General features: G+C 45.5%; 1 protein-coding gene across 20 annotated transcripts in view; it reads left to right on the top strand.

Annotated features, from left to right (window-relative positions):
* DNM1 (dynamin 1) overlaps positions 1–27,872 on the top strand; it is a 112,211-nt gene that overhangs the window by 30,804 nt on the left and 53,535 nt on the right. For 16 of the 20 annotated variants that reach the window (XR_006275986.1, XM_043498608.1, XM_038374777.2 and 13 more), the window contains exons 2-10: positions 4,010–4,083; positions 6,086–6,235; positions 8,529–8,732; positions 9,550–9,648; positions 11,478–11,638; positions 19,791–19,933; positions 20,015–20,150; positions 22,069–22,136; positions 23,288–23,426. Coding sequence is in view for 19 of the 20 variants with exons in the window: in XM_043498608.1 (XP_043354543.1) it covers positions 4,010–4,083; positions 6,086–6,235; positions 8,529–8,732; positions 9,550–9,648; positions 11,478–11,638; positions 19,791–19,933; positions 20,015–20,150; positions 22,069–22,136; positions 23,288–23,426 (1,174 nt within the window). In the remaining variant the exon portion in view is untranslated. Of the gene's footprint in view, positions 1–4,009; positions 4,084–6,085; positions 6,236–8,528; positions 8,733–9,549; positions 9,649–11,477; positions 11,639–19,790; positions 19,934–20,014; positions 20,151–22,068; positions 22,137–23,287; positions 23,427–26,849; positions 26,989–27,872 lie in introns of all 20 variants that reach the window. The other 4 variants (XM_038374775.2, XM_038374774.2, XM_038374769.2 and 1 more) reach the window with 1 other exon arrangement.

Here is a 27,872-nt window from a genome sequence, read left to right as displayed (position 1 = left end):
TCTAAATGGGCCATCTTGATTATCACTACAAAAGTTTTTTTTCTTCTGCTGATAATAGCTCATCGTAATTAATTAGCCTCTTACAGTTTGTATGGCAACTTCCACCTTCTCTGTATGTGTATATATATAATCTTCTTACTATGTGTTCCATTCTATGCATCCGATGAAGTGGACTGTAGCCCACAAAAGCTTATGCTCTAATAAATTTGTTAGTCTCTAAGGTGCCACAAGTACTCCTGTTCTTTTTACTGAAGGCATAGTTTCCTATCTTCTATTTTTCCCTCCTAGCCTCATTACCTTACAGTTCCTTCATGGAGTAGAATAAGCCAGTTTATCTAACCCTTTTGCTCTTGTCGGCCCAAATCATCTGGAATGTAATTGTCCTTGTCTCCTGTATTGATTCCCTGTCTCTGATTTAATTTAATCACTTCACATTCCTTCTTCCAAAGCAGAGAACAAATACAGTTCTTCCCCTTCCTGTTAACTGGGCCTAACACCTCTTTCAAGGAGGCTACTAAGTAAACGGGTAGTCAGTGCTGCACTGCCTCTGTCAGTGTACTTCATTTACAGAAGCAGTTTATTAAACCTGCTGCAAGAGGCAGACAAGCATTCTTCACCCTGCCTTTTGCCTGGCCTGGCCTGCAGCCAGCTAGCTATAGCATTTACCAGTCCTTAGCTGTAGGGTTCCACCAGTGGAATGGGTTCTACTTAAGCAGGAGAGGCACTGATGTATTGCCAGAAAGACAAGTACTAGGGGGAAGGAACAGGCATATTGTGGGAAGAGGGAATCTGTCCAGAAGTCAGCAAAGAGGGAAATAGGCAGATGGGTAGTCAAGGAGGAAATAATATTCATCACTGAAACAACCAGCCAAAGGGCCTCCTACATTTTCTCGGTGTAAATTTCATGAAGTTGTTTTCATTGGCATTACACTGTTTGCTATTTTTTCAAAGGGCTGTGCAACCTTAGAGCCACCTGACTCCTGTTAAAGTCAATAGGAGCCATGCAGGTTACACTCCACACATTCTCTGCTAATATAGAGGTGGGGGTCCAAATTCCTCTCTCTGTATTAGGGACCAAATTGTGCTAATTTTCAGCCAGGCAAATAGATTAAAGTCAGACTGCTGATTTAGGTGACTAACCTTAATCTTGTCTACATGGGGAAATTTATTGGTAGGATAATCTCATTGAAACAAGATTTCCCTGTGTAGACGACTTTAGACTCCCAAGCTGGAAACTTTTCACTATAAACTCTATGTTCTTCAGTTTCCTTCTCTGTAAAACTGGAGAAACATTTACGTACTTCACGGGAATAATCCCCCACAAAATCCTACCTCCCTACAGGATTGGTGTGGGGGTGAACGGGGTTCGACAGTGAAGTATGATGGAGCGTATGCTCTGGCAGGTTTTACCAAGGCAAGAAGGTGTCAAGCTAGCCTCCAGTGTAGTAGGAAGTCCGACGGTACCTCTATTATTCTAGGGCAACCTGGCCAAAGTGGAGGGGGTACCACAGTTACACGACACAAAGTCCGGCACCCTGAATGCACTGCTGAAAAATTCTTCTACCAAACAAGCCACATGAGTAATGTTAGGCTTTTTGAATTCACAACTTTAAAGCAATATGAGATCTTAGGATAAAAAACTATCAAAGGTCAGAGTATAAGGTTAAACACACCATATCCATATAAAGTATGAATAGTAAGCAGGCTTCAGGGCTGAGAGGCACAAAGATCAGTATCAAGAGCAATTTTGTTCAGTTAGGGCTTGATCTTGAAAGGTGCTCAGGGCCCGCATCTCCCTCTACTACATGGGAATTTAGGGCACTTGACATTTTGCACAAGGTGCTTGGCAGAATCAGACCCTTATATATTGTACCAGTGTTTTGGAGAAGGGAATGTTTAGTAATATGATATCATTCACTCATGATATAATCACAATTAAAAAGAACAACTCAATACAGTTCTGGGACATATAAATACTGACATCAATAATGTCAGAGGAAATTATTGTAACATTAGTGTGGGACTTTATTTGGAATATTGCCCACAATGTTTTATATAAATGGAGACTAGGCAGTAGCTAGCACCTAGAATGATACAGAGACTCAAAGGTTTTAGCTGTAATCCCAGTGGAATAGAGAAACTAGGGCTGTATTCTTTGGGAAAGGGGAAATTAAAATAAGACTTCAGTGAACCATAGATTTCTGAAAGGACTGGAATATTGAGACTGGGTTACTTTTGCCTTTCAATTGCAGTGGTGTAAATCTAGTGCAACTACATTGACTTCCATGGTGTTACTCCAGATTTACACTACAATTGACAACAGATTTTCACCTGCTATCATATAGAGCTATTGGATTTAGGGATTATCTAATTATTTTTCTGTCCTCCCATCATGGAAGTAGCTGTGCACCTCCCAGGCTTTATTGAATTTATTCTCATTGCAGCCCTTGAGACAGGAAAATTATTATTACCCCCATTGTACACATGGGGAAATGAAGGCACAGAGAAGAGAAATGACTTACATAAAGCCACACAGGAAGTCTGTGGGCAAGCCAGGAATTAAAAACAGATTTTCTGAGTCTCACTCTAGTGACTGAAACACAAGACTATCTCATCTCTCTTAAACTTCTCTCGAATAGCAGGACAAGAACAAGGACTTAAAGTGTTGGGGTCTGTCTGTCCATGCCAGTGTACATCAGGAGTAGCTCTGCTGAAGTCAGTGATGTTACACTAGTGTCAAACTATCGTTAAGGGAGGGGGGAATTGGGGCCTAGAACTTATGGAACGTAGGCAGGATTTTTTCACGAAGAATGTAGCTTATATATGGAATAGGGGCCTGATTTTCAAAAGAACATCGTCCCCATTTAGGCACTGAAATAAAATGGTCAGATTTTCAGAAGTGCTCAGCATCCAGCAGATGCAACTGAGAGCAAAATCTGTCCATAAACTAGCAAGGTCATCAGTGGATGCAATAAGTATGCCTAGCTTTAAAAAGAGAGAGAAGCATTTGGATGAAAAAGAAAAGAAAAGAAAAAAAAGCTTGTGGACTGTGGCTGCTAAGTCAGCATTAGGAAATGGATGTAGACAAGTTTCCTTCCTTCCCTGAAATGTCCTGTATTCTAATAATTTTACCATTTGGTGAATTGGTTTTGGAAGGAGCTGCTGTTGCTGATGACCTGGCAGTAGTTCCTGGCTCTGAGCAGTCAGTTAGGAGGAGGAGGCCTGGGTGGAGGCAAGCCCTTGGCTGCTATGGATTTTGTTCCAGAAGGATCATATGCCGTATCCATATTTGAGCAATGCAGTATCTCCTCTAAATCCAAAGTGCAGGGCTTGCGTGATTCACTAGCTAGCCCAACCCTCTTTAGGGTAACACTGCACTCACAGCATCTGAGGAGGCACCAAGCATTTCAGATGTTGCTTGCATTTCTCCCTTCCATTTTTTGGGGTGGGGGGTTAAACCTGCATTCATCCCCCAAATCAAGATATCTCCTCCTTGATTATAGGGAACTTTATCAGATTGACACAGAAATACTGCACGTTCACCGTGGGGGGATGGGAGGAAGAGGGTACTGGCCTTCCAGCATTCTGGAGAAGGGCTGTTGGTGGTGCAGGCCTCTCCAGCATTCTGAGCGATGGCAATACCATGCTCCCAGTATTGCAGAGAATGTTAAAGCTGAGCTAGAGCTTTGTGGAAATCAGTTTATTAAGAATACCTTTAGGGAGTTTGTCAGAAATGCCTATGGGATTTAGAAGCACATGTCCCATTGACTCAAGGGGGACTTGTGCTCCTAAATCCTTTAGGAGCTGTTGGAAATCTCCCCCATAATCCTTTATTTTTGCAGGGCGGGTGGGGCAGTGTTTTGTTTTCCAGTGCCTTGAATTTTGTTGCTCTCTTTCCCTGTCTAAGACACTCTGCTTTAGAATCTCTGAATTTCTAAAGGCAGAAAAGCCATGAAAAGATTGAAGGAAGGAAGCTATCACTCATCAAAAACTTCCTATTTCATTTCAGGGACTTCCTGCCCCGTGGATCAGGCATTGTCACCAGACGCCCACTGGTCCTGCAGCTGGTAAACTCTACAACAGGTATGTGAGCCATCTCTACTCCCATCCTAACCCAGCACATAGTACAAAGGAATGAAGTGAGGTATAACCTTCCCTCTCTGCAGACACCAACATTTTCTGTATTGCTATATCCCAGACAGCAAAAATATTTACTGCCAACCTCTAATAAATTTTATGGCTAATCTATAGGAATATAATCAGAGTATACTGAAAATCTTACACACTTTGTGTGGCCAGTGTGAAACAAGTTGGTGGTGAGAATGGACAGATGTCCACATCACAAAACCCACCATCACAGTTGACACAAAATTGGCAAACTTGTTGACAATCTGAGAAGAGCCCAAGGACTGAATGCAACATGGAGATGAACTCCCTGCTCAATCCTAGAAGAGGCCCGTCCAGTTTGGGATAAAAGTTAATTGGCAGAATCTTGCCGTGCTATCCCTGTTCTGTGGGAAAGAGAAGACAACAGTCTACAAGGCTGTCAATTTGGCACTTTTTGCCAGCACTAAACTCATTAGGAGCCAAGTTTTGATACTTGTACTCAGCATGAGTTCTGCTTTATTCTGAGAGCAGTCCCACTGAAATCAGTGGTACTACTCAATGTGAGAAAGCAACTTGGAATACGTTCCCATAAAAATAGTACTTTCATTTCAGCCTATTTAAAATCTAGGCTGCATTAAATGTTCAGGAGCAAAGTGCTTCTCATCAGCTTGTGCTGAATTTATTAGGTGGCTTCACCAAGATCCTCCTGACTTTCCCTTGGCTGCAGAGCTATGATTTACTGAATGGATGAGACCTAGATAAGACTGGAGAACCCTAGCAGTCAGCTTTTCATAGCATTGGTAACTATAGTAGAACCTCAGAGTTAGGAATACCTCAGGAATGGAGGTTGTTCATAATTCTGAAATGTCTGTAGCTCTGAACAAAACATTATGGTTGTTTTTTCAAAAGTTTACAACTGAACATTAACTTAATACAGCTTTGAAACTTTATTATACAAAAGAAAAAGGCTGTTTTTAACAATCTTAATTTAAATGAAACAAGTACAGAAACAGTTTCCTTACCTTGTCGAATATTTACATTTAACACAGTACAGTACATGCTTTTTTTTGGGGGGGGGGGTGTTCTCCGCTGCTGCCTGATTGCGTACATCCCGTTCCAAATGAGGTGTGTAGTTTACTGGTCAGTTTGTAACTCTGGTGTTCGTAACTCTGACGTTCTACTGTAATGTAATTTAAATGTGTTGAGAACTAAGCATCAGAGTGTCAGTTACAGAAAAAGAAATGACATTTGGACTTAGTTACTTACATCAGGAGCATATTAGCTAAAACTATCTCTTCTGCTATACCTAAGACAGGCATAGTGGGAACTGAAGTTTCACTGTGAAGATACAAGGAGAGTCTTTTCTGCCAGTAACTTAGGACCAGACCCTGTCAATCTTTGCTGTGCAGAATTCTCATTGAAATCAGTGGGATTGCTGGGTGTAGCTCAATGGCAGAATTGAGTTCTTAGTGCTTGAGAGTGTGGGACACTTATCCCAGCCTGTGTTTCTCAGATCTGTAAAGCAGCAGTTCTACTCCTCAAGTAACTGGTAAGCAGAAAGTTGGTCCTCTCACCACTAGAGGATGATACCATTATTTACCCCAACAGTCTAACAAAGTGCTAGACACTGATCACACAACACTAAACACTGGTCCACTGCAGTGTGTGCATAGTGTTTATCCCTGAAGACAGGTGTATATTTAGCTGCCTTGGTTTCAACAGAGGAAGACCTTAATCATTAATTGGATATCAAGGGGAGGACTATCCCTACTAGGACATGAACTGAAGATCAGCAGCTCTCTGGCTTGAGCTGAAGGGGATTTCCTCAGCTGTTGGTAGTGATAGGAGTACCTTAGTTACCTCCTCTTTGCTAGCCTCCTAGCAGTAGAGGTTGAGACCTTTGCCACAGCTTATCCCTTTTGATGGTTTTCTCAGCCCAGCAGGGACACACTGTAACTTTCTAGTGTTGTTTGACTAGAATTTGGAGAGTTTCTACACTGCAAAGGGAAGAAGTTCACCGACTTCGAAGAAATACGTCTGGAGATCGAGGCTGAGACAGACAGGGTTACTGGCTCCAACAAGGGAATTTCCCCGGTCCCCATCAACCTCCGGGTCTACTCTCCCCACGGTAAGTACTGTATAACATCCAAGACTGGAGTATTTGGGGTGGGGGAGCAGAATGGTGGGGTTGACTTTGCACTCTGATGCTGCTCTGTCTTGGAGTGAAGGTAGTAAGAACAGAAATGGCTGCCGTGAGAGCTTGCAGACTCTTTACTCGCAAATCCCCACAACAGACTGGACCATGCTGGACCAATCTCCAGCCCTTTGACCACATTGTGACAACTCACTCAGCTTTCTGACAATAGTACACTGTGTTGCCCCATGCTGGGGACCTAAGATCCAGACTCAAATGGGATCCTGCTGTGCCAGGTTTGTAGGGACTGGGATTGCTGTGGAGACAGCATGCTCAGCTCCTAGGGGAAAAGGAGTACCTTGCATGGCCCTCGAGTGATTTCCCTCCCCCCCTCCCAGTTCACATGGGGCGGCACTGATAGACTTCAAAGAGAGCCACATCCAGCACTCTATTGGTGGAAAGGAGAGATGCTATGATATAGGGGAATGGAGTCTGGGATTTGAAATGGGATTAGATTAGCTCCCTGTCCAGAAAAAATAAAGATTACAAAATCCTTAGTGGTCATTCAAAGACCTTATAATTGATGAGATTTTCTACTTGATTGAGATACTAAATAATTCTGTAAGCTTAAATGGCTGCTGGGAACTCTCCCTTAATAATCTGCCAGTGCTACTCCACAATTACCTCTGCTAGGTTTTCTTTTAACATTTAAATCGGCTGTTCTCAGACTATGATCAGGAGATGTGTGGTGTTCAGAATAGAGATGGTGAAGGTCTCTCCATGTGCTCCATAGAATGAAAAGGTTGGAGAATCACTGATAGATTTAAAGACAGAGTCTCTTGGTGCCTGTGCTCCAGTTCCTTATCTGTTGCATCCTGCCCCTAATCTTAATGGGCCCAGTCCCATAGTCCTTATTCAGGCAAAAGTCCTGTCATAGATATTTGGACATTTACCTGAGTAAGGATTGCAGGATACGGCCCTAAAGTTGGTTAATCATCATCTTGTGCTTGGCTTTTTCTCAACATCACTTACCTGACTAACTGCTACTGCAGCAATGAACTGTCACTTCCAAATGATGCTCAAGTGGTTGTTCAGATTTAAAAGCTGATAGGAAATCTGGAATCATGTCACACCATTGTCTTTTTTTAAGCAGAATCTCCCACCAAAATCAATGGCATAATATAATATGGGCCCTATTCCTGTATATAATGAACCTATGAGCATTGTTTACTGCCATACAAAAGGGAGATGGAGTGAATGGCTCACTGAAAGTCAACCCTCTCTCACTGTATCTCTGTCTTTCTTCCCCCAACACCTCTTTGCTGCACCAAAGATGGGGAGATGCTGCAGAAGTTTCTCGTAGTATATGCACTGTTTGGCCCTTGAGCAGTAATGACTCATGGTGTGTAGACATCAGCCATATCGAAAGGAAGGTCTCCCACTTTACACTGAGATGCCTTGGCAGGAGACTGAAAAGACTAGGATGTGGCAAATAAAAGCCTTTCAGAAGTTGCTGCATAATAAAGATTAATACACAGCAAAATATTTGGATTGATAATCTGTTGTCCCTGTCTGGCGTCTTCCATCCAGGGATCTCAAAGCTCCTTAAACTGCAAAACAACTGAGAAAGACTGGTCAATGTTATTACCCCTATTTTATAGATAGGGAACTGAGGCTCTGAGATGAGAAATGAGTTGCCCAGGGTCACACAGTCAGTGGCAGAAACAGGACTAGAATTTGGAAGTCCTGTGTCCCACTCCCCTGCTCTAACCATTAGACACAAGATAGGAATATTACCCAGTCTTCTGCTCCCAGTCCCCTGCTCTAACTACTAGACCTGATAGCTACTACATCTCTCTTAATATTATTATTATTATTTATTATTAATACCTAACCCTGATAATTCACTTTGCATCATCAGTAACACACCGCACTTTACAAAGGAGGTCAGTGACATCATCCTTATTTTATAAATGGGAAAACTGAGGTAGAAAGAGATGAAGTGACTTGCCCAAGGTCACAGCAGGCCTGTGGCAGAGTTGGGAATAGAACCTATAGAATCCTGAGTCCCATTCCACTACCCTCTCCACTAACAAAAAAGAACTATCTTTTTTTACTTTTTTTCTGGGATGCATGAGACTCTGGGTGCTGCTGGCTGAGTTACATGTATATATCTATCATGCCTATCTGTGCAGTAGGTAACCACTTTTAAATTTACAGATGCCTCTCATAAACACAGCAAGGTACCTTAATTGGGACCCTCACTCTCCTCCTTTTCCTTGTTTAGTCCTGAGTCTGACACTTGTGGATCTACCAGGGATGACAAAAGTCCCAGTGGGGGACCAGCCACTTGACATTGAGTTCCAGATCCGGGAAATGCTCATGCAATTCGTCACTAAAGAGAACTGCCTCATACTGGCTGTATCCCCAGCCAACTCTGATCTCGCCAACTCTGATGCTCTCAAGATTGCAAAGGAGGTTGACCCCCAAGGTAAATCCAGCCTGTTTTTGTTTTAGCATGGCACTTCTGGCACTAGATCTGGTTCTCCCTTGTCCCTGGATATGAGTAATGGTGTATGCCAAAGATGTGTTCCCCTGCTCAAGAAACAGTCTTCCCAACACACATAGCTCTTGCCCAGTTCACACAACCCCGTGAGACAGTGGTGTTCTCAACCCATGCACCCTCCAATCAGCAAGGCAGTGGCATGCTCAACACACAGATTCCTATGGAAGTACCCTGTCAAACCCTATTGAGGTTGCTTCAACATTGGTTTACATTGATCATCCACAGGCATGCCTCCCTCCTCTCCCCCCCCCCCCACAGTTCCCATTGGCTGGGAACAGCGACCCACGGCCACGGGGGGCCATGCTGTGGACAGTCAATGTAAACAAAATATCTTGCAGCCCACCAGCAGATTACCCAGATGGGCCGCGTGCCGAAGGTTGCTGACCCCTGTTCTAGAAGTTTCTGGTTCTCCCTCCAGTGAGGAAAAAGGCTTCTCACCCTTCAGTCACCCAGTTTCTCCCTAAAGGGGATAGACCTGTTAGGTAGAGCCATCTGCACTAAGACCCCTCTCTGCTGTAGTCCAGAATGGGCGTATCTGAGAATCAGCCTTCCCTCTCTCCTCTCCTACCACACTGGTATGCTCCAGTCCCCTCTCCCCTAAACCCTGGGCTGGAAGTCCCATATGCTGAATTCAAGAGCCCTTGTGGAATCCAGTCACGTAATTTGCAGTGCTTCCTCTGCCCAAATAGTTTACAGGAACTGTTGTTGGTTCAAGCTAACATGTCTGCTTGTGTCCCCATAGGCCAGCGCACCATTGGAGTCATCACTAAACTGGACCTCATGGATGAAGGAACCGATGCACGAGATGTGCTAGAAAACAAGTTACTTCCCCTTCGAAGAGGTATGGATCCCCTTTCCATTTCCTCCTCATTCTCCTCCCTTCTTTCCCCCTGGTCCCATCCCCTTCCTCCAACACTCCCCAGAACCTGTGCCACAACAGTGTTCTCCTCTCTGATAGAATATCTGCCCCAAACCTGATGTTAAATCACTGGGCCCCTCAGTTCCAAGCTGGAAACAGAGGTCCCTCAGTTCCAACAGAGAATAACCAACCTCCCAACCTCTTTGTAAGGGGAAATGGGCCATGCTCCTCTGCAGGGAATCCCTTCCCAAGAGTCTTGTACCTCAGTATGCCGTCCTGGCAGCCAAAACCCAAAAGCAGAATCCTGTTCTCTGTGTTATATCTTTTTCTATGGGAGAAAAATTGTAGACATGGGAACCTGGGTCTCACCCCTCCTTCCCAGATATCAGAATCTGGGTTCTCTTTTTCTCTAACATTTATATTTAGGGCTTTTGATTTTTTCATTATAACAGGTCAACACAGATAAAACATCCCTGATAAAAAGAATTAAACTGGTGTTTATCTAACACCACTGGAGAAACATCGGAAATGGTTACTTGTATGGTTACTGGTCTACAGGAAGCAGTAATGTGTGACTTCTGAAGCACACTAATGCTGTGCATTAATTGGTCTGTGTAGACCCTGCTGGTGTGCACTAAAGGTTCCCTATTGCACTTTAACATAGTGGTGTTTGAATGAGTAGTATGTTAAAACACACTAGGGAACATTATAAAGAGATTACTCATTACAGTATATATTACTGTATGTAGTATATATACTAATGTATATAATAGACATTACTTATTTCCATATACACAAAGATAACACCTTTATTTTGGACACCTGCATAAAACTTAAAAGTTGCTAAAAATAAACCCTGAAAAACTAAATTAACAAACAAACAATAAAAATAGAAGCCTTATTTACACTGTGGTAGCCCTAAAGCAGTTGTTCTCAACCAGGGGTATGTGTACCCCTGTGGGTACGCAGAGGTCGTCCAGAGGGTACATCAACTCATCTAGATATTTGCCTAGTTTTACAACAGACTACATAAAAAGCACTAGCGAAGTCAGTACAAACTAAAATTTCATAACGACTTATTTATACTGCTCTATATACCATACACTGAAATGTAAGTACAATATTTATATTCCAATCAATTAACTTTATTATATGGTAAAAATGAGAAAGTAAGCAATTTTTCAGTAATAGTGTGCTGTGACACTTTTGTATTTTTGTCTGATTTTGTGAGCAAGTAGTTTTTAAGTGAGGTGAAACTTGGGGGTATGTAAGACAAATCAGATTCCTCAAAGGGGTACAGTAGTCTGGAAAGGTTGAGAACCATTGCCCTAAAGGACACAATCAGATTGGGTAGGTGCTATACAAAGATAAAATAAATGACAGCTCCTGCCCAAAAGAGATTACAGTTTAGAAGACAAGACATAACAGGTGGATGAGAAAAATAATTGAACTGCGGAGGGGACACGATAATAAATAAATGTAATGGGAGATTCACAAATCTTAGCTGGTTAGCAGTAGTGACTGCAGCTCTCTACCTGCCTTCTCTTTTCCTTTCCAGGTATCAGAGTCTAGTGGAAATTCCAGTTTAAATTTTCCAACTTGTTTCTAATGGTTTAAGTTATCAGTGGCGTCTCCCTCTCCTTCCATTACCAGGAGTCCAAGTGCAGAATCACCTTTTTCGACTCCCCTTTACCCTCCCCTCCTAGTGTTCTATTGCAGGCTCTCCATACCCTGGATTGTCTCCATGCTGTGTCCAATGTTTCCGCACTTCCTCTGTACTGCCATCTGACTTTTGGTCTTTTCACTGGTAGGTTACATCGGTGTGGTCAACAGAAGTCAGAAGGACATTGATGGCAAGAAGGACATTCAGGCTGCACTGGCTGCAGAGAGGAAGTTCTTTCTCTCCCACCCATCCTATAGACATATGGCTGAACGCATGGGTACTCCCTACCTGCAGAAAGTGTTGAACCAGGTAACGGCAGCTGGGCTCTGCAGCTGGGTACCACCAGGACAGAGAACAGACCCAAATGGGGCTGTCACCCATGGTTACTTGGAGATAATGACAATACTAAACACTCCTAGAGCACTTGACAAACGTGAATTAATGAATACTCACAATGGATCAATACATGATTATTGTCCCTGTTTTAATGCTGTGAAACTGAGGCATAGAACAGCTACATGATTGTCAAGGTCACAAAAGGAGAGAGTGTCAGTACAGGACCACTAAACTGTGCCTGGTTTCAGAGTAGGAGCCGTGTTAGTCTGTATTCGCAAAAAGAAAAGGAGTACTTGTGGCACCTTAGAGACTAACAAATTTATTAGAGCATAAGCTTTCGTGAGCTACAGCTCACTTCATTGGATGCATTTGGTGGAAAAAACAGAGGAGAGATTTATATACACACACAGAGAACATGAAACAATGGGTTTATCATACACACTGTAAGGAGAGTGATCACTTAAGATAAGCCATCACCAGCAGCGGGGGGGGGGGGGAGGGGAAAGGACTACAGGACAGGCCCAACAAAGAAAACAACAGAACGCCACTAGCCATCACCTTCAGCCCCCAACTAAAACCTCTCCAACGCATCATCAAGGATCTACAACCTATCCTGAAGGACGACCCATCACACTCACAGATCTTGGGAGACAGACCAGTCCTTGCTTACAGACAGCCCCCCAATCTGAAGCAAATACTCACCAGCAACCACACACCACACAGCAGAACCACTAACCCAGGAACCTATCCTTGCAACAAAGCCCGTTGCCAACTCTGTCCACATATCTATTCAGGGGATACCATCATAGGGCCTAATCACATCAGCCACACTATCAGAGGCTCGTTCACCTGCGCATCTACCAATGTGATATATGCCATCATGTGCCAGCAATGCCCCTCTGCCATGTACATTGGCCAAACTGGACAGTCTCTACGTAAAAGAATGAATGGACACAAATCAGACGTCAAGAATTATAACATTCAAAAACCAGTTGGAGAACACTTCAATCTCTCTGGTCACTCGATCACAGACCTAAGAGTGGCTATACTTCAACAAAAAAGCTTCAAAAACAGACTCCAACGAGAGACTGCTGAATTGGAATTAATTTGCAAACTGGATACAATTAATTTAGGCTTGAATAGAGACTGGGAATGGATGAGTCATTACACAAAGTAAAACTATTTCCCCATGGTATTTCTCCCTCCCACCCCACCCCCCACTGTTCCTCTGATATTCTTGTTAACTGCTGGAATTAGCCTACCTTGCTGGTCACCATGAAAGGTTTTCCTCCTCCCCCCCCCCCCCCCCCCCCCGCTGGTGATGGCTTATCTTAAGTGATCACTCTCCTTACAGTGTGTATGATAAACCCATTGTTTCATGTTCTCTGTGTGTGTGTATATAAATCTCTCCTCTGTTTTTTCCACCAAATGCATCCGATGAAGTGAGCTGTAGCTCACGAAAGCTTATGCTCTAATAAATTTGTTAGTCTCTAAGGTGCCACAAGTACTCCTTTTCTTTAAACTGTGCCTACACTGAAATAATGAAAAACACTTTCCTCTGGGCTGAAAATCAAGTTCATGCACTAAAGACAAAAGGCCAAATTCTGCTCTCAGTAACATCAGTATAAATCCAGAGTAAGTACACTGAAGTAAATGGCATTAGTCTGGATTTACACCAGTAGAATTCCTCCTGATTTATGCCACTGTAAGTGAGAGCAGAACTTGGCCTACCATGTTTTTGGGTTTTTAGCTTCAAGAGATCATTGCATTTCCTGTAGTCTTATAATATTAATTAAAATGTTTTGATTTTAATTATTTTTGATGTTCAATTAAATGATGTTCAATTAAAAATGATGCCTATCAGAAAATTGTTTTATAAATTAATTCGGATAAGACTCTAATCTGGCTGGAGGGCTGCCTTCTCCTGGGACACTTTGGATGGAGGAAACTATAAAAACCAAAACCTCAAATGTTAAGATTTAAGGGGACACCATCAACTTGCAAATCGCATTTGTCTGACAATTTTTTAATTGCTATAGTTCAATTACACCTAAGATCAGTAGAATTGAAAGAAGTTAGCGAAAGCATATGTCCTTTTCTCTATTTTTTCTGATTGGTATATTTGAAATTGTGAAAAAAATTTAAAAAAAAAGCCTTTTCACCATAAGAATGAGACAGCATTGACTCCCCCTTCTGCCTCTAAGTCTCTACCAACTCAAAAAATAAAAAGAGAGAGAAATGAATAAAAATCTTAAAGACTAAAAAAAATCAAAACCAAAAACTCTCCCTCAAGCAGTGTTTTGACCTCAAAAAGGGAAGAGTGCCAGAGACTCCATGAAGTCTTCTAGGGACTTAAAAAGACAAGGAGTACTTGTGGCACCTTAGAGACTAACAAATTTATTTTCCACCAAATGCATCTGATGAAGTGAGCTGTAGCTCACGAAAGCTTATGCCCAAATAAATTTGTTAGTCTCTAAGGTGCCACAAGTACTCCTTTTCTTTTTGCGAAAACAGACTGACACGGCTGCTACTCTGAAACCTGTCATTATTCAAGAGACTTAGCTATTGCTACTGATTTTGGTACTTGTATTATAATGATGGGTAGCAGTATAAAACCCTAAGATACACAGATAGATGAAACACACTGTGTATTATCAGTAGAGCTGTAGGTGTGCCATGGGTGGAAAAATCTCATGCGTACCATGATTTTTCTGTTTGTCAGTGTCTTTTTTTTCTGTCCGTGATTTTCCCAAACAGTGGGTCACCAGGCCCGGGGAGGCCCACACTGGAGAGCAAGCCCAGTGGCTCCTATCCTGTGGTGCTGAACCCATCTCCCTGCTCAGACCGTTGAGACCTGATGCACCGGGTCGCAATATAACTCATGTTTTGTCCTGTCCTGGCTGCCCTAACTCACCAGGCAGGATTAGGGTTGCAGTGCCTGGGTTGAACATGCAGGTGCAGATGGTCAGTGCCCACTAGGCAGGGTGAGGAGAGCAGGGGGGAAAGCTCAGGGAGCAGTCACAGTAAATTTAGTAACCTGCGAATTTTACTATATTTACAAAAAGAATGAGGAGTACTTGTGGCACCTTAGAGACTAACACATTTATTTGAGCATAAGCTTTCGTGGGCTAAAACCCATTTAATTGGATGCATGCAGTGGAAAATATAGTAGGAAAATATATATAGACACAGAACATGAAAAAATGGGTGTTGCCATACACACTATAACGAGAGTGAGCAATTAAGGTGAGCTATTATCAGCAGGAGAAAAAAACCTTTTGTAGTGATAATCAGGATGGCCCATTTCCAACAGTTGACAAGAAGGTGAGAGTAACAGTGTGTGTGTGTGGGGGGGGAATAAGCATGGAGATTTGGTTTTACTTTGTGCAACGACCCATGCATTCCCAGTCTTTATTCGAGCCTAATTTAATGGTGTCCAGTTTGCAAACTAATTCCAATTCAGCAGTCTCTTGTTGGAGTCTGTTTTTACAGTGACTGCTCCCTGATGTTTTAATAAAACAGCAGTGACAAATCTGCAGCCCTAGTCATCAGTTTCCCTGTTTTGCTGAGGATCAGTTGTACTTCCCAGCTCATGCATTAGCAATCTGATAATAGAAAAGGAGTACTTGTGGCACCTTAGAGACTAACAAATTTATTAGAGCATAAGCTTTCGTGAGCTACAGCTCACTTCATCGGATGCATCCGATGAAGTGAGCTGTAGCTCACGAAAGCTTATGCTCTAATAAATTTGTTAGTCTCTAAGGTGCCACAAGTACTCCTTTTCTTTTTGCGAATACAGACTAGCACGGCTGCTACTCTGCAATCTGATAATGTTGCTCTCAGATCGGCTTCTTCTCCCTTGCTGGAAAGACCCCTCACGTACATGAGAAGAGGAGCAGACAAAATCGTATACAATTTGTTTTAAAGGAATTAAATCAAATTCTGGATATTTACTCTGGACACTATTTAAACAGGATTTTCAAAAATTGGAATTTCTGGTGATTAGTCAGTTTTTTTTTTAAATTCCAGTTGACCATATGACGTTGTAGTAGTGGCTTTCAAACCATTCACCATACACCCCATTTCCATCAAAGCAAATAGGCTCAGGTCCCCCCATCCCTTGTGCTAGAGACGAACATCATAGATAGCCACTGTCAAGGGAATACTGGGATACAGTGATAAAGGCCTTTACCTTGGCATGTTCCAGTGAGGGCGTGGTGGAGGAGGTTCCTGTGCGCAGAGTTTATCCAGGAGTGGAGAGACCAACTCAGACATGGGAAGGTGAGCTGCAAGTCAGGGGAACAGAGGCTCCAAGGAGGAAAAGTCCAGGGGCCTAGAATGAGGAGTATGGGCTTAAGCGGGTTAGGTTGGAAGGACAGAATAGGGGAGGGGCGGCAGAGGCTCAAGGAGAACTAGGCTGGGGGCACAGAGGATGGGGGGCACAGGCTTGAGAAGTAGGCTGGGGGCACAGAGGATGGGGGGCAGAGGCTCAAGAAGAACTAGGCTGGGGGAACAGAGGATGGGGGCAGAGGCTCAAGGAGAACTAGGCTGGAGGCACAGAGGATGGGGGGCACAGGCTCGAGAACTAGGCTGGAGGCACAGAGGATGGGGGGCACAGGCTCGAGAACTAGGCTGGAGGCACAGAGGATGGGGGGCACAGGCTCGAGAACTAGGCTGGAGGCACAGAGGATGGGGGGCACAGGCTCAAGGAGAACTAGGCTGGAGTCACAGAGGATGGGGGGCACAAGCTCAAGGAGAACTAGGCTGGAGGCACAGAGGATGGGGGGCACAGGCTTGAGAAGTAGGCTGGGGGCACAGAGGATGGGGGGCAGAGGCTCAAGAAGAACTAGGCTGGGGGAACAGAGGATGGGGGGCAGAGGCTCAAGGAGAACTAGGCTGGAGGCACAGAGGATGGGGGGCACAGGCTCGAGAACTAGGCTGGAGGCACAGAGGATGGGGGTACAGGCTCAAGGAGAACTAGGCTGGAGGCACAGAGGATGCGGGGCACAGGCTCAAGGAGAACTAGGCTGGAGGCACAGAGGATGGGGGGCACAGGCTTGAGAAGTAGGCTGGGGGCACAGAGGATGTGGGGCAGAGGCTCAAGAAGAACTAGGCTGGGGGAACAGAGGATGGGGGGCAGAGGCTCAAGGAGAACTAGGCTGGAGGCACAGAGGATGGGGGGCACAGGCTCGAGAACTAGGCTGGAGGCACAGAGGATGGGGGGCACAGGCTCGAGAACTAGGCTGGAGGCACAGAGGATGGGGGGCACAGGCTCAAGGAGAACTAGGCTGGAGGCACAGAGGATGGGGGGCACAGGCTCAAGGAGAACTAGGCTGGGGGCACAGAGGATGGGGGCAGAGGCTCAAGGAGAACTAGGCTGGGGGAACAGAGGATGGGGGGCAGAGGCTCAAGGAGAACTAGGCTGGAGGCACAGAGGATGGGGGGCACAGGCTTGAGAAGTAGGCTGGGGGCACAGAGGATGGGGGGCAGAGGCTCAAGGAGAACTAGGCTGGGGGAACAGAGGATGGGGGGCACAGGCTCAAGGAGAACTAGGCTGGAGGCACAGAGGATGCGGGGCACAGGCTCGAGAACTAGGCTAGAGGCACAGAGGATGGGGGGCACAGGCTCGAGAACTAGGCTGGAGGCACAGAGGATGGGGGACACAGGCTCGAGAACTAGGCTGGAGGCACAGAGGATGGGGGCAGAGGCTCGAGAACTAGGCTGGAGGCACAGAGGATGGGGGGCACAGGCTCAAGGAGAACTAGGCTGGAGGCACAGAGGATGGGGGGCACAGGCTCGAGAACTAGGCTGGAGGCACAGAGGATGGGGGCACAGGCTCGAGAACTAGGCTGGAGGCACAGAGGATGGGGGGCACAGGCTCAAGGAGAACTAGGCTGGAGGCACAGAGGATGGGGGGCACAGGCTCGAGAACTAGGCTGGAGGCACAGAAGAGGGGGGGCAGAGGCTCAAGGAGAACTAGGCTGGGGGCACAGAAGAGGGGGGGCACAGGCTCAAGGAGAACTAGGCTGGGGGCACAGAAGAGGGGGGGCACAGGCTCAAGGAGAACTAGGCTGGGGGCACAGGCTGGGGGGCACAGGATCAAGGAGAGCCAGGGTGGGGCTCAAGGGGACTGGGTTGGGGGGACAGATTGAGGGAGCTGCGGTCAAGCAGACCCAAGCTGAGAGGACAGAATGAGGAGCCAGGCCTCAAAGGGGGCCAAGCGGAAGGGACTGAGGCTCAAGGGGGGGGTCCTGGGCTCCCATCCCCCATTCTGTCCCCTCCTAGTCCAGGCACAAGCCTCCCACTCCCCAGCACCACAGGATCCACTTTGGGCACTGGCAGGGGGAGCATTGAGAGGAGGAGAAACTGTCTCCCTGCCCAAGTGCTGGTGCAACAGCGGCCCCTGTGGCCAGGAGGAGCCAGTGCAGGCTATTTCCTGCTCAGTGCTTGTGACTGGCAGCCATTTGCATCTGTTTCTTGCCAAGATTGTCAAGGAAACAGCAGGGCCCTGATCCTGCAGCTTCTTAGCCACGTGTTTAGCGTTAAGCATGTTTGTCGTCCCATTGGCTTCAAAGTTAAACACGTGGTTGGAAAATGATAAGCATTCTCCACAAAATATTTAGCAAAAGCTTTTTTAAAAAAATTTTGTAGAAATTTTCCATTTTTCAATGAAAACCTGACAGTCAGACCTGATTTTGTTGTTGAAAAACTGGAAAATTAAAAAAACCTGGAAATTTTCTATGAACATTTTTGTTTCCGATTTAAAAAAATATTTCAAAATTGATCAGGGTTTTTTTTTTGTTTTTTGTTTTTTTTGGACTGATTGTGTCATGTTGACAGGATCAAAGCCTAAAACAGGACGTTCAGAGCCAACCCAGATCCTGTCCAGACTCCAGCAGGGCCCACAATTTAAAAGTTTAAAGTTTTAGTGCTTTAAAGATGCTGAAACTCGCACAGGAAAGTCCTTCATCCTCCTAAATGAGACACTTTACAGGGTGTCCTCAGATGAATCCGATTTGGCAGGTCTGATACGTTTATGGATAAGATTAAAAAGGTTGCAGTAAAATACGTTTCCAAATTCACCCCCAAAATGGAAATGAAGTCCCCTTTGTTTGGCTAGTTTATGGAAATAAACATAATTTTAATTTTTCTTGACCTTTACCCAAGAGCAGTAATAAATCTGTAAAATGGGCACAAATTATTTCCCTTTCAAAGGGGGAGTTGTGAGGCTCAGTTAGCCAATGTTTGTGAGTGCTTTAGGATCCTTTGTTGAAAGGTGCTAGGGAAGTATAGAATATTATTACTATGTACTGCTCCTAGCTAGTATAGTTCTGTATCTGATGGCCTTCTGAAAAGGGCATTGCCTAGCTACATGAGAACTGGGTAGACTGGGGTTCAACTCAGGAGACCTGGGTTCAAGTCTCTGCTCAGCCTAGGACTTTAGGGCTTAATCCTAAAACTACCTTTTGCCTCAGTTCCGTGTCTGTAAAAGCCAGATATCCCTACCTCACAGGGGCATTGCAAGGATCTCAGATAGTATGGTGATGAGGGCCACATAAGTACCTAAATAGACAGTATCTTCACCTGGACACTGGACTGTCAAAAGAAACCAACCTCCTTTTCTTCTTGGAACCTGACAGCCCCATTATGTCCACATAATAGGCCTTGCTGCACTATTCATCAACCTTTCATGCATATTTGAAGCTTGGCGGGGCCAATTTGTCTAAAAGTTTTCAGGTATTGATTTTGTCCTTGCTCTGCCTGGTCTCTCTGCTACCTCTGCATTGCAGGAAAGCCCGAGGAGTTTCCAAAGACAGTTCCATAACCTAGCTCTTTCCTTTATACTGGAGAAATGACCTGTCCAATGATGGCTTCCCCTTGATATAATCTCATTCATTCTCCCCAGTCAAAACCTAGTTCAGTCAGTGGAACTGGCCCTCTCTGCCACACAAGATCGATGCCCTGTGGCTCATAGGAGTAGCCTATTCTGGCACATAGGGCTAATGATGCCCCCGGTCACAGAAGAGTAGCTCATTTTGTTTCTGCCCTTCTGCTGAGTCAGCAAACCCTGTTCAATCACAACTCACGGGTTTTTAACCCATTTCTCAACCTTCTACTTGTGCAGCAACTGACAAATCACATCCGAGACACCCTGCCAGGCCTGCGAAACAAACTCCAGAGCCAGCTTCTCTCCATTGAGAAAGAGGTGGATGAGTACAAAAACTTCCGTCCTGATGATCCTGCCCGGAAGACCAAAGCTCTGCTGCAGTAAGTGACTCCTGCTGCGTGCCCCTCCTAGAAGAAGTGTATCTGGCAATCTTCCCCCCATTCATTTCTCTTTCTGTCTAGGATGGTCCAGCAGTTTGCTGTGGACTTTGAGAAACGTATTGAAGGCTCCGGTGATCAGATTGATACCTATGAGCTGTCTGGAGGAGCTAGGATCAACCGCATCTTCCATGAGCGGTTCCCCTTTGAACTGGTGAAGGTACCACTTCCCCTCCTATCCTTCTCACCTACCTGCCTATTTTATTTCCACCTGCTGTCATTTCTTCACCTGTCCTTCTCTGCTGCCATCTTCTTGGCTCATTGTCATCTCTTCTCCTTTTCATCTGCTGTCTCCTCTTTAATTTGCTTCTTTTTTACTCCTTGACCTTCTCTTTACCTTCATCTCTTTCTCGTCTTCACCTGTCTTTCTCACCTGCTGTTGTCTTTTTCCTTTACCAGTCCTCTCTGTTCTTTGCCTCCTTTCTCTCTCTCTCTCCTCCATTCCTGGCTTCTCTTTTCCCTCAGCCCTCACCCCTTGCCAGAGCCTGTCCTCTCCTTCAGCACCCTTCCAAGTATCTGAACATGGCCTCTCCCTCAGCTCCTGCCCTGGTAGCAGAGCATAGGAACTCCCTCACTTTCTCTTCCTGGTTATGTAAAAGGGTTTTGCCTTAACTGTTCTGATTACATGGACCCCAAATGCTGAAGCTTTAGTTCGTTCACTTCAAGCCAAAGAGTGTCTCTGATCAGCTGAATGTCCATGTAGAAAGGTAGAGTCAGATCTTTGCCTCTGGCTGATCTGCACACAGTGTAGTTTGGGGGCAGATGCAGAGACAGTTGAAAACTGCATTCCGTTGATGCTGTGGGCAGGGCTGGTCCCAATGTGCCAAGCTAATACCAGACTAAGGGCTGTTCCAACGTATGCTGACTCTTAAACACTCCCAAGGGGCAGAAAATACAGCCAAGGTTTGTGGGTTTCAGGGACATCCTAACTATACCCCCTTTGCTACAATCATATTAGATCTTCACTTCTACATGAGCAGCAAAGAAATGGGTGATGTAAATGCCCCTGCGTGGATTTAGCACCACCAGAGGATCTTCTTGTGGTGTCCTCCTGGGACTGCACACATGGTGCTGGGGCCAAATTGCACTAGCAGGGAGACACACAGAGGCTTCACTGTATGGGAGAATCTGGCCTATAATGTATAAAAGCTCCAGAGGAAAAGGTGATGAAATAACCCTTTCTTGATGGTTTTCAGAACAGAAGATCAAGCAGGAGCCAATCTGTTCCCCTTATGCTTTGGCTTGCCTGTATTTTCACGAAGTAGTAGTATGATCCTTTCCATTTGAATGAGATGCAGAGGCCTTGTCAATAAAAGACAAGAGCCTGCATTGTGTTTGATGATGTTATAACTTTTCTATATGAGAGAGAAATCCAGTTTTTTATGTGTATATTGGAAAAAACAGCTGCTGAGATCGCATGCAAACCTTGCAAGGCAAAACATTTTATTTGGGACACAATCTTATATTTTTAGTTTCTCATTCCCTTTGTTTCTAAGGACATTTGTATAGTCAATGAGAACTGGGCAGCACTTCTGAGGGTACGTCCACTGGAGCTGGGGGTGTATTTTCCAGTTCAGGTAGATGTACATGTGCGAACTTCAATTGAGCTAACGTGCTAAAAATAGCAGTGTAACTGCAGCAGCACAGGTAGTGGGACAGGCTAGCTGCTCGAGTACAATCCATCTGTGACCCTAGGTACATCCTTGGGCAGCTAGTTTGACCCACTGCCCATGCCACCACGGCCATACTGCTATTTTTATCACACTAGCTCAGTTGGAGCTAACATGTACATCTACCCAAGCTGGAAGTTACAACTCCAGCTTGGGTGTAGACGTACACGGACAGTCAAGCCCTAAGCTGGGTTTCCAAAGTTCACACAGCATATGAGTGCTGGCATCAGATGCCTGATCTCCTGACTCCCATTCCTGTGCTTCAGCCAACAGGCCACACTCCTGCTCCACACCTCCATCTTGCAAGGCTGAATCATGACCTGGCAGGGGCCCTCTGCTCTGTATCTGCATGATGCTCTGCTGTATGGGTTGCCGGGCCCTGTCTGACAATCTTTTCTTCTGTTGCAGATGGAGTTTGACGAGAAGGAACTCCGGCGAGAGATCAGCTACGCCATCAAGAACATCCATGGTATCAGGCATGTATCATGCACTAGGCAGGCCTACAACTGCATAGCCTTGTAAATATCTCTAGACCTTCCAAACCAAGCTGAGAAGACTTCAGAGGTACGGTAGGTCAGCAGAGGGGAGGGAACATCTGTCTGGGCCATTGGCAGGTGAACAGCCTTGTATTGGGAGGTACTGATGTTCATCCAAATCAGTTTGCTTTCTGTTACCATGTGAGAGCAGCAGGAGTCTGAAAGGTAAAATTGCCTTGGTGATCAGCCTTTTTCTTCCATCTCCTGTGCTGAGTGTGAGAAAGCGGAAGTGACGTCACATTGTAGTAAGAGGAAGTGACATAGGAAGGGATAATAAACACCCCCTACACACCTTTTTAATTTCTTAAAATATTGTTTTAATTTATTTTCCCAGATCTACTAGGGCTCGATCCTGCAAGCTGGTGCTGAGCACACTCAACCATCAGTGACTTCAATGGGAGCTGAGGGTGCTCAGTACTTTGCAGGACCAGGTCCCAAATACATGGTAAGTTAACATCTTTGCATTTGTGTTAGAGAAGATTAATGATGTGTGGATTATGATGCCTAAGAGGCAGCCTTACCTGAGAGATGCTGAGATACTGCGATTCCCCCTGTGGTCAGTGGGGACTGTGGGAGCCCAGCACCCCTCAGAATCTCTATTAAACGCTGGAGAATGCAAGCAGGTGATCAGATATTGGCAAGTTTATTTTCTTTTCCTTCAGCTCATTCCATCTGATCTAGTCAGGCTCATTTGAGCAATAGTATTAGTATTTATTGCTCCCTTATTATAATTAAGAAAGGGTTTCTTGAAACTCTCTAAGGGTGATACGCACCAGAGGGCCAGCCCTATGAACTACTTAAACCCTAAATGCCCCCCGCCTCAAAGTCTGAAGTGGTACATAAGCTTAGTGTTGGTCCCTGTGTCGGTCATTTTCACCCTAAGAGATCATTTTTGTGAAGTGTTGAGCACCCTCCATTCCCATTGATTTCAGTGAGGTTTTGTTCATGGGTTTTATGGTTCCTCTGGCCCAACGAGCTGGGTGTCAGTGATATAAGGGCCTGCTCTGAAATGTGTGTGTAATGCTGTGACATTCTCCTTCCCCTCCTACCTCCCCTCCTGCTTTGTCTTGTCCCCTGCCCTGGGTGTTTAGAACCGGTCTCTTCACGCCCGACATGGCCTTTGAGACCATTGTGAAAAAGCAGGTGAAGAAGATTAAAGAGCCTTGCCTGAAATGCGTGGACATGGTCATTTCGGAGTTAATCAATACCGTTAGACAATGCACCAAGAAGGTAACCGGAGGGAACATGGAGTTCACATGCTAACCTGCCCGCCCACCTGCTCGCTGGCTGAAGCACAGCACTATTATCTGGGCAAGGAGCTGCCTGCAGTGAAACTTGATGTTTCTAACTACCTCCTCAGCAGCATGACTAGACCTGAGTGATACTAGCCTGGAGCATTCCAGCCAATCAGAAAGAGATGGGACAGCTGATAGAAGTGGGTTGCTGCCAGTCTCCCCCATTCCATGAGAGGTGTCTTTGGAACATTGGGGTCTCCCCCCACATGCCCACTCCAGAAACAAAACCCCTTCCATCAGCTCTCTAACATGAACATTAACTCTTTATAACAACCAAGGTTATTTCTTCCTCTAGAGGCTGATGGTTTATATCTGATTTGAATTTAATTTCTGATATTAATTTTCAAGTCAGAGTCTGGGATATAGATTTCCCCTGGGAACTTCTAGGGACTTGGTATCATCCCCTGATTGATCATCACTGAGCAAAAGGGTACATAAACTCTCAAATGTGAAGGATCAAGATTCAGAGAGGAAGTAGGCTTTGCTAATGTGGACTGATCAAGCTGTGGGATTCCCTACAGGGAGATGTTCCTAAATTTGTGGAATTTGGCATGGTTTCTGATTGGCTTGGTTTGTATCTTGTTTTGAAGGAGCAGTAAATGGCTGAGAAGAAGGAAAGTGGAGGTGTCCACTCTCTCCTGAGTTCCTGCCTTTCCCTCCCTCCTGCTGTGATGGGGGTGCCCTGGAGGTTTCATTCTCTGGGTTCTGGTTCACTGTTGTGGGCTTCAGTGGGGATGTGGGAGACAGCCAGTCATAATTCTGTCCATCCTGCAAATATTGCGATTTTCATGTCTGAGTTTGGGCTTGGATTTAATGTTGAGAAGCAGTGTGAGAAAGACTGGGAGACTGCCTGCCATTCCTCTCAGCCATGGCCTGCTGCTTCAGACAGGTCCAGGTCCTGGTGAAAGGGCATCTCAGCCAGAGTGTGATAGCATGGGCACTGGAGACTCTTGGTATGACGGATCACTGCTGGCCATTCAGGAGCAGGTAACCGGGTGAGGGCATTGCAGGAGACTCCCAAGAGAGACTGAAACCTTGAATGTGGGAAAAAAAAATGCAGGGGTGGAGGGGGCATGAGTGGTTAGTGTCAGGTTTGCTTTGCAAGAGACTGCATTGCTTGGGGCTGGAGGTCTCTGCAGAGGTGCTTAGGCCCACATACATGTGCTTTGTCCCAGTCCAGACTGGGAGAGCAAAGTGGACAGACAGTGACAGATTCCTCAGGTTTTTAGAATGCTGGGAGGAGCTTCCTTTTCCTATCCTACTGTCTTCTGTTGAGGTATGTAGCTGTGGGGAGCACCCAGAAAACTGCCCTTAGTGCTGGTAGACAGGTAAGCAAAGACCTTTGGGCTGCCAAGTACCTAGAGTCATCCAGTAACTGAATCTGAAGCGCCCACTTTTCATGTCCCCTTAATCCTCCCTTGGATAGTTTTACCATCCATCAGTCATCATTTAAGTTTTTATCATTCCTGCCCTCTTCTCCCTTACGAATCATTTTCCCTCTCTTTTTTTCTTCCCTTCCCATTTCTCTCTATCTCCACCTTCATTGTCTTGTTTTTCTCTTTCTTTTTCCTTGAGGAATGAATTTACACCAGTAGTGAAATTGTCTCTATTATAGACATGAAGGACAGATTCTTCCTTCCATGAGGATACATGGTACCCAAGAGAGAGGGAAATGTAAAAATCAGGGAGGACAGAAAGAGACCTTAGGACAGAAGACGGGAACTCAGTATTTCACAGCCACCTCTATGGAGTGAGGGAGACTGGGCAGGAGTGGTACACAGGGTGACACAAACATAGGAAAGAAAGAGGAAATGTTGGAAAGAGGTGGACAAAGAGGAACAAATCTAGCTGGGGGAGATACTGGATCAGTTATAGCAAGAGATACTGGGTCAGACCATCGTCTCCGTTAAGAAGGGAGTGTGGGGGGAATCAGAATGTTTAAGGTGTTTTCTTGTTAGTGTAGCAGGTTTGGGTCCCATAGTGGTTCAGAGGCTAGAGACTTAGTTTGGCTGCAGTTCATGTTCTGTGTGCGCGCAAGTGTGAGTGGTAACATTTTTGACTTTAAAGAAACAAAGTGGTGATGTTATTAAAATTTTCAGATATTTTGTTTGAGGGTCCCTTTCCCAGGCTCCATCCACTGAACCTGACTCAGATATTGTATGAGACATCTAAAGGGGCTATATTGAACTTAGCAGGCAGGTTGAATCTCTGAATAGGCAGTGAGACCTGGAACATATTTTCTGAGACATGCAGGGGCCATTTTAACTTTAAGGGCACCCGCTCTTTACCCAAACAAGGGCTTCACTGGCAACCTTCCAGGCTCTGAGAAGTGCACCTGGGAGGAGATGGGTACTATGGAAACTACACATCCCAACATGAACAGAGCAGCTTTTCACATTAGCTATAAGTGACATAATGCATGGGAAAGGGTGCTGTGATCAAAATGGAGCAATGTATGTTTGGGGTTGAAGTATCTCTGGACAGCTGTGCCAGTGGACAGGGCTGGGGGCAGTACAGCTGTGCTGGAGGAGCTGCTCCTTCTGCTGCTGTGGTTCCAGAGAGCACTGCAGTTCAGAAGACTGCATCTGGCACAGCGGGAGGACAGAGCCGCTGCCCCCCCACCCCCCGGTAATATGGGATGGGGAGGGAACAGGGAGAGTGCGGGGGCCCCAGGCTGGAGGTGAGGTGGGGAGGAGTCATGTGGGGGGGGGATCACATGCCCCCCCTTTGTGTCCCTCCCATGAGTCGCCTATGTGCAGCATACTGGTAAGAAATAAATTCTACTTGCGCCACTGCCCCCAGCCCTCACCCCCATGCAGTCCATCTTTAGATGGAATGGACTAGGGGGAACTTAAGGGAAGAAGAAAGAGAAAGGGATAAAGCTGGTGGGTAAAAAGGCAGGAGAAGAGACCCATGGAACAGCAGAGAGAAATGAGACTGACCCAGGTGAAGAAAAGAATGAGAGGCTCAGTGTGTTCAGCCTTCATTGCCTGTGGAGAAGGCTTGCTCTGGGAGAGGGATCCCTGGATGCATCCATCCACCCATCCATTTTGTTGGGCTCTGTAGCTCATGGTTTCACCTACTCTGTCTGTTCCTTCCCACTGTGCCATTTCTATGCATCTGTAGAATCCCTTGATACTTGGCAGCACATGGGCCCTGCAGCAATGCTCACCTGCTTCGATTTATCTGTGGAGTGAACCAAAATCTCACTTCTCATTTTGCCTTGTGTTTTTCTCTTCTCTCTTTTCCTCTCTCTCTCTCTTTTCCTTTCCTGCTCTCTCCCTCTCTCTCAATCTCTTTCTGCTTTGCTCTTCTTTCTTCCTTGTTGCTTCTTCCCTCCTTGCCCCTCGCTGTGCAGAACGGGTCTCTTCACGCCTGACCTCGCTTTTGAAGCCATAGTGAAAAAGCAGGTGCAGAAGTTGAAGGAGCCGAGTCTGAAGTGTGTGGATATGGTAGTGAGTGAGCTCACATCCACCATCAGAAAGTGTAGCGAAAAGGTAAAGAAACCAACAACATAAAGGGCAAAGCACCACTCCTCTTTCACACACACACACACACACACACACACACACACACACACACACACACACACACACACACACACACACACACACCCCTTTCCTCACACCCTTCAGGGCCTGGGCTCACACCAGGGGACCAACAACAAATCTGGTGAGAACAAGGAGAACAGCCATGGAAGTCAGGTTCTACTATATAAATAATCATCTGATGGAAAGAAGCAGCCCACAGGCATCCAAGCAGTGTGAAAAGTAGGGGAGAGGGATCAGGCCTCAGCAGATGGATCTCTTTGCTATGAATTCAGAAGTCAGCTGGATACAGCTGATTGTTTGCTAGCCAGCCCCCATTCCTCACTCCAGCCCCTTGGCATAGAGCTCGGTGTAGAATAAACCCCCTAGCAAGCCCCTCACCCTACTCTTCCTGATTGCACGTTGAAAACCTTTCTGTGTCCCTTTGTCGCTGCCTCTCTGGAAATCCAAACATCTTAGAACAAGGAAACAAGTTAGAGAGAGGCCTTAAAAAATAAAAAGAATCCAGGCCCCTCTGCCAGATTATTGGGCCACAAAATAACCCAGCCTCCATCCAGATGACAGAGCTCTATGTCTTCTCCCTCTCATTTTCCTGCTGATCTTTAACTCTACACATTATGCTAGTAAAGAGAGAAGGATAAATCTTGTACTGCTTTTCCCTGCCCTGAAGCAAAGGAAAGGAGGCAAATTCCAGGGTATCTTAAAGAGCAGCAAAGTGGAAAAACCACCCATTTGAATAAATAGAGGCCATCATACATGCGCTAGTATATGTCTGGGGGAAAGTGGGTTGGTTTCCTAGGCCTGTGTGGTGCAGTAGAGGGCGCCACACACCT

The sequence above is a fragment of the Dermochelys coriacea genome, chromosome 16, assembly GCF_009764565.3.
Source record: "Dermochelys coriacea isolate rDerCor1 chromosome 16, rDerCor1.pri.v4, whole genome shotgun sequence".
NCBI classification, from domain to species: domain Eukaryota; kingdom Metazoa; phylum Chordata; order Testudines; family Dermochelyidae; genus Dermochelys; species Dermochelys coriacea.
This window is presented reverse-complemented; position numbering and strand designations above follow the sequence as displayed.